This window comes from Schistocerca cancellata, chromosome 12 (genome assembly GCF_023864275.1).
Source record: "Schistocerca cancellata isolate TAMUIC-IGC-003103 chromosome 12, iqSchCanc2.1, whole genome shotgun sequence".
In the NCBI taxonomy this organism is placed as follows: domain Eukaryota; kingdom Metazoa; phylum Arthropoda; class Insecta; order Orthoptera; family Acrididae; genus Schistocerca; species Schistocerca cancellata.
In genome coordinates this window covers 67911853-67918939 of record NC_064637.1, presented here as the reverse complement: position 1 = coordinate 67918939, position 7087 = coordinate 67911853, and the positions used below count along the sequence as shown (strand labels likewise).

General features: G+C 45.4%; 1 protein-coding gene across 1 annotated transcript; it reads left to right on the top strand.

Moving 5' to 3' along the window:
* Nucleotides 1-1214: 1214 nt before the first annotated feature.
* On the top strand, nt 1215-3623 carry LOC126109464 (transcription factor Sox-1-like). Its single transcript, XM_049914492.1, has 2 exons — nt 1215-1391; nt 3372-3623. The coding sequence occupies exons 1-2, from the start codon at nt 1215-1217 to the stop codon at nt 3621-3623; spliced, it is 429 nt and encodes a 142-aa protein (XP_049770449.1).
* The last annotated feature ends 3464 nt before the right edge of the window (nt 3624-7087 follow it).

The following is a 7087-nucleotide window of genomic DNA, read 5'->3' as shown; positions in this document are numbered from 1 at the left end:
TACTTACTACCCATTGACAAACGAGTCATTTCAGCAAGCTGTCGTGTCGTCTCACATATGTCATTTTGGATGATTTGATCAATGGACTCCTTACTCACATCTCCCACTGCCGTCGATTGTCTACCGCATCGTGGACTCTCCAGTATAGAGAAATCACCTTCTTTAAACCTCTGCAACCACCTCTGGATACTGCTGCGATCCACTGTGTCCTCCCCATAAACAGGGAGCAACTTCGTGTGAGTCGATGTGGCAGTCATCGCCGGTCTTGCAGAGGAACTCCATCAAAAAATGGTTCAAATGGCTCTGAGCAGTATGGGACTTAACATCTGAGGTCATCAGTCCCCTAGAACTTCGAACTACTTAAACCTAACTAACCTCAGGACATCACACACATCCATGCCCGAGGCAGGAGTCGAACCTGCGACCGTAGCGGTCGCGCAGTTCCAGACTGAAGCGCCTAGAACCGCTCAGCCACATCGGCCGGCAGAGGAACTCTATCACCGAACGTTGTCGTAACCTGACATCTATTTCACAGTCCATTGTAGATCACCTGTAAATGAAAGAAAATACTTTTATACACCAACTTATAGCTAGTTGTTCCAAGTATGTTGTCAGAAAATTTCATTCTCCTCCTGCAAAAAAGAAAAAAAATTAGAGGCGACTGTGCAAAACATTTTGAACACCCTTTTTTTGGTGTGATTAATGGCAGCTAGCTGTAAATATAGAAAAAGTAAGTTAATAGAGACGAACAGGAACAACAAACCAGTGATGTTAGAATACATTATTAGTGGTGTGCAGTTTGACAGAGCAGCGTCAATTAAATATCTGGGTACATCATTGAAAAGCTATATGAAACGGAATGAGAACGCAAGTATGGCAGTGACAAAGTCGAATGACAGGCTTTCGTTTGTTGGGAGAATTTAAGGAATATCTAGCTCATTTATAAAGAATACCATGATACAACACTAAGGTGACCCGTTTAGAGTACTTCTCAAATGTTTGGCAACCTCACCAGTTCCGTTTAAAGGAAGACAATGTTACGAGATGGTTTTTTGGAAAGGATCCATAACATACGCAAATTCACAAGTCTCAAAGTGGGATCCGCCCTACAACTGCGTAATTAATTGCTTAAATGTACGAGCGATTATTGCTTGCAGTAGTATAAAAGCGGACTTAAGTGCTATAGGAAAGAAAGGAAATTTTTCGGTACCAAAATGGACGACACGGCCGGTGAAGCAAACGCCGGGACGGCCTGGGGCCATGTTGCTCTTCGTCAGAGAAGGCACCACGAGGGGTGGTGGTCACATAATATCCGACCACCACCACCACCACCACCACCACCACCACCCCCACCACCACCACAGCTTTCTCCGATGCCCTGCTGTATAGCCGTGCGAATTCCGTAATAGGGTGAGTTTCCTGTAGCGGCGACCTGCCAGAACGTTTTATAGACGGAGTGTGGAGGAACCATAGCGGAAAGCACTGGCAGAAGTAAAACTTGGAGGACGGATCGTTTGTCGCACTCGACTAGGTCAGTCGGTAGAGGACTTGATCGGAAAGGTGCGAAGGTCCCGGGTTCGAGTTTTAATCTCCGAGGAAGTTTCCTGTTGTTGTTGTTGTTGTTGTGGTCTTCAGTCCTGAGACTGGTTTGATGCAGCTATCCATGCTACTCTATCCTGTGCAAGCTGCTTCATCTCCCAGTACCTACGGCAACCCACATCCTTCAGTATCTGTTTAATGTATTCATCTCTTGGTCTCCTTCTACGATTTTTACCTTCCACGCTGCCCTCCAATACTAAATTGGTGATCCCTTGATGCCTGAGAATATGTCCTACCAACCGATCCCTTCTTGTAGTCAAGTTGTGCCACAAACTCCTCTTCTCCCCAATTCTATTCAATACCTCCTCATTAGTTATGTGATCTACCCATCTAATCTTCAGCATTCTTCTGTAGCACCACACTTCGAAAGGTTCTATTCTCTTCTTGTCCAAACTAGTTACCGTTCATGTTTCACTTCCATACAGGGCTGCACTCCATACAAATACTTTCAGAACGACTTGCTGACACTTAAATCTATACTCGATGTTAACAAATTTCTCTTGTTCAGAAACGCTTTCCTTGCCATTGCCAGTCTACATTTTATATGTTCTCTACTTCGACCATCATCAGTTATTTTGCTCCCCAAATAGCAAAACTCCTTTACCACTTTAAGTGTCTCATTTCCTAATCTAATTCCCTCAGCATCACCCCACTTAATTCGACTACATTCCATTGTCCTCATTTTGATTTTGATGATGTTCATCTTATACCCTCCTTTCATGACACTGTCCGTTCCGTTCAACTGCTCTTCCTAGTCCTATGCTCTCTCTGACAGAATTACGATGTCATCTACATTTTATATCCTCTCTACTTCGACCATCATCAGTTCTTTTTCTCCCCAAATAGCAAAACTCCTTTACTACTGCCGGCCGCGGTGGTCTCGCGCTTCTAGGCGCGCACTCCGGAACCGCGCGACCGCTACGGTCGCAGGTTCGAATCCTGCCTCGGGCATGGATGTGTGTGATGTCCTTAGGTTAGTTAGGTTTAAGTAGTTCTAAGTTCTAGGGGACTGATGACCACAGCTGTTAAGTCCCATAGTGCTCAGAGCCATTTGAACCATCCTTTACTACTTTAAGTGTCTCAATTCCTAATCTAATTCCTTCAGCATCACCTGAATTAATTCGACTACATTCCATTATCCTCGTTATGCTTTTGTTGATGTTCATCTTATACCCTCCTTTCAAGACCCTGTCCATTTCGTTCAACTGCTCTTCCAAGTCCTTTGCTGTCTCTGACAGAATTACAATGTCATCGGCGAACCTCAAAGTTTTTATTTCTTCTCCATGGATTTTAATACCTACTCCGAACTTTTCTTTTGTTTCCTTTATTGCTTGCTCAATATACAGATTGAATAACATCGGGGATAGGCTACAAACCTGTCTCACTCCCTTCCCAACCATTGCTTCCCTTTCATGTCCCTCGACTCTTATAACTGCCATCTGGTTTCAGTACAAATTGTAAACAGGCTTTCGCTCCCTGTATTTTGCCCCTGCCAGAATTTGAAAGAGAGTGTTGCAGTCAACAATGTCAAAAGCCTTCTCTATGTCAACAAATGCTAGAAACGTAGGAAGTTTCCCATAAGCCCACATTCGTCTACAGAGTGAAAGTTCATTGTGGAATACGAGATCCACTGATGCATATACAATGCAGTGATGCAATTTTTTCCTATTCCACCTCACCTGTTAAATTATTACTTATTTTTATTTGCTTCGGAGCGCCTGGCTTCATTCGCACAAGTCGCTTAATCCCACCCTTTCGCCTTCGGCGATCAGCGACAACAAACAGCTGGTAAGCCCGAATGCAGACGCGCGGCGGCGGCGGCGGCGGCGGCGGCGGCGGCGGCGGGATCTGGGGCTGCAGCAGCGCTAGCCGGGCCGGCGCGGTGTCCACGTGGAATTTATGCGCGGACACGTGCTATGCGGTGTCAGCCGAGAGATTACACTGTCCGACAACTGATGCCTGCCCACCCCCACCCCTACCCCGCCCCCATACCGCACCACGGCGGCCCAGACCCGCGTCTGTAATTCCCCGGGTGTCGCTCTGCAAGGGCGGCAGCGGGTGTGTTCGGAAATCTATTACGTCACACGCGGTATGAAACGCAGCGTGCGGTGCATTCAATTCTGTCCAATTCTCCGTCCGTGCGTGCACAGCTACTTTCGACTCATATATACTGTAGCGGTGAAAAGCGTAATACAATGCAGAACACGCCGGTTGCTGCGCGTTTGCCTAATTTTGTATTGCACGGGAGAAAAGGACGGAATGGGCAGTCAATCGCGTCCAGTCCGACCCCACGATGCTACACAAACACTATGTGATCAAAAATATCGGGACATCTAGTAGCCGCCCGCGATGGCCGAGCCGTTTTAGGCGCTCAGTCCGGAACCGCGCGACTGCTACGGTCGCAGGTTCGAATCCTGCCTCGGGCATGGATGTGTGTAATGTACTTAGGTTAGTTAGGTTTAATTAGTTCTAGGTTCTAGGCGACTGATGACCTCAGAAGTTAAGTCCCATAGTGATCACAGCCATTTGAACCATTTTTTGACACCTAGTAGTTGCCATTAATATAGTGCATGTCCATACTTACCCTTTATGACAACTTGTACTCTTCTGGGGACACTTCTAGTGATGTGTCAGATCGTCTGTAGAGGACTGGTACCCCCTTCGTAAAGAGGTTAAACCATAGAAGGCAGTCTTATTGGACACTGACATCTGGAGTGATGTCGATGTTCGCAATCATCTCAAATGTGTTCCGCTGGCTTCAGGTCGGGACTCCCTGTAGGCAAGTTCATTTGACGAATGTTGTTGTCCACAAACAGCAGCCTCATACATATAATATTACAGTTAATGTACTGGACAATGTTCTGAATGAAAGAAGCCACTTCGTCACAGGTACTGTTCTATGACAGGTTGTCATGCTGTCGGTAATCGTCTCTGAACTGTTTCTCTGCTGTAAGCATTACACAATGCTGTGAAATGTGCTCGTGCCGTTTCGCATTTAGTGTTTTCCTAAGGCCAGGATTTGATTCAGACGAGCAAAAATTAGTCAAAGTTTTGAAATTATTTTTTTCCCACAGCAAAAGGACATACGAAGGATTTTTTCGGGATTATGACTGAAGATACTTGGAACTTTATTTTGGATTTTCAATACAAAAAAACAACTTGACGCCCGTAATTTCGGTTCGATCAAGGACCTGTGAACTTGAAGTACGCAGACAGTGTGCAGTGTAGTTACCTGAAATCAAAAAGGGATAATATTAGTCGATGCATGAAATTTATCGAAGCTTATACCTAACCACAATGAAATAACCATAAACTTAACGACATGGGACTAACTCGATACTTAAATACTGGCAACTACTTACACACAACCAGTACAAAAGAGTTGCATGTTTGCACCTGTTACTGTTCTTCTAAGTAGTCACCAGCGCTGTGTAGACCCCGTTGCCAGCGACGTCGAAGGCGTAGTATGCCGTTAGCAGAGCCTGTTGTGTTGATGGTGCGAATGGAGCGGTCTGCTGCCTGTCCAATCTCTGGAACAGTTCTGAAGCGAATGCTACGAAGTTGTTCCTGCATCTTCGGAATCAAATCAAAGTCACAAGGACTTAAGTCCGAGGAGTATGGGGGATTGTACAGTACTTCCCAGTCCCATCCACCGAACAGAGCAATCACAGCTTGCGCTGTATGCGCCCGCACATTGCGGGGTTGCGCAGAAAGTGTCAGCCCTTCTTTCGCAAAGCTGGTAGCAGGTGATGCTCCAAAAACGAACAGTAGTACTGTGCAGTGACAATCTGCCGTGGAGGAACGTAATGCGTTAGGAAAACACCATCACAATCGTACATGAGAATCACCGTAACTTTAACCATATTGGGGTTCTGACGCACTTTCCGCCTTCGCTGCGACCCATAATGACACCGTTCGTTGGATTGGCGTTTCAGTTTTGGCTCGTACAATGTGACCCGTGTCTCACCCAATGTTACGATACGCCGTAAGAAAGCGCATACAGCGCAAGCTGCTTCTTCTCTATTCGGTCGATGAAACTGGGAAGTATTGCATCATTCTAGATACTCCCCGGACTTACGTCCGTGTGAACTTAGATTTGATTCCGAAGATGAAGGAACCACTTCGTGGCATTCGTTTCAGAACTGTTCCAGAGATTCGACAGGCAGTAGACCGCTCCGTTCGCACAATCAACGGAACAGGCTCTGCTAACGGTATACTACGCCTTCCACATCGCTAGCAACGGTTTCTACACAAAGCTGGTGACTACTTTGATATAAGAAATTTCATTGATTGTACGTATGGTTGAATCCCGTTTACTTTATGCTGTACGCAGTTTTGAAAAATCGTATCTCCAAAAAAAAAACCAGATCATAGTTTAAGGAAAACTTTTATACGTATTATTAGTTCAGTTTGCACAAAATCTACATGCTGTTATATATCTTTGGTGTTTCTGAACTCAGATTTCAAATTAGATTCTCCAAATGTAACATGGCTAACTCAATGTGGTGGACGAAAAATTATGTTTTGAGAATGAGATTTTCACTCTGCAGCGGAGTGTGCGCTGATATGAAACTTCCTGGCAGATTAAAACTGTGTGCCCGACCGAGACTCGAACTCGGGACCTAAGCCATGTCTCCACAGTATCCTTTCTTTCAGGAGTGCTAGTTCTGCATGGTTCGCAGGAGAGCTTCTGTAAAGTTTGGAAGGTAGGAGACGAGGTACTGGCAGAAGTAAAGCTGTGAGGACTGGGAGTGAGTCGTGCTTCGGTAGAGCACTTGCCCTCGAAAGGCAAAGGTCCCGAGTTCGAGTCTCGGTCGGGCACACAGTTTTAATCTGCCAGGAAGTTTAATTATGTTTTGGCCAATTTCGAAGAAAAGTGTTTTCGTCACTTACGTTTAGTCTGCAATTCCTAGACCGTACATCAGCCCTTCCTCTAACTCAGAATTTTTCCTGGAGAGCGATTCCCCCGTTCTCCTCGGCGAGAAAAGCCGATCTGACTGAGCAGGATATGCTGCGTTCGGCTGCCTTTTTCGGCGAATATGTTTGCATACATACGTACCTGTCGTAGTTTATGCAGATTAACGCAGCTAAATGATAAGTAACAACTATTTAAGGGACGAAATAAACTTTTGATTCATTCGCACAACACACATTAATACATTTCGCTACGCAAATACATTACGTTGCCCATCAACAAACACGGAACATGCATATTCCACAGAGTCTAATGCACTCGGCACATCATTTCTTGTGCGCCACTATGCACTTTGTTCACATATCCCCCAACAGGACGACAGTATAAATCATTTTGTGGACGTACGTCATAGCAGGACCAAGTTTTCTACATACGAGGTGCATTCAAGTTCTAAGGCCTCCGATTTTTTTTCCAATTAACTACTCACCCGAAATCGATGAAACTGGCGTTAATTCTCGACCTAATCGCCATGCAGACGTACACATTTTTCACAACGGTGACGCCATGGTTCCA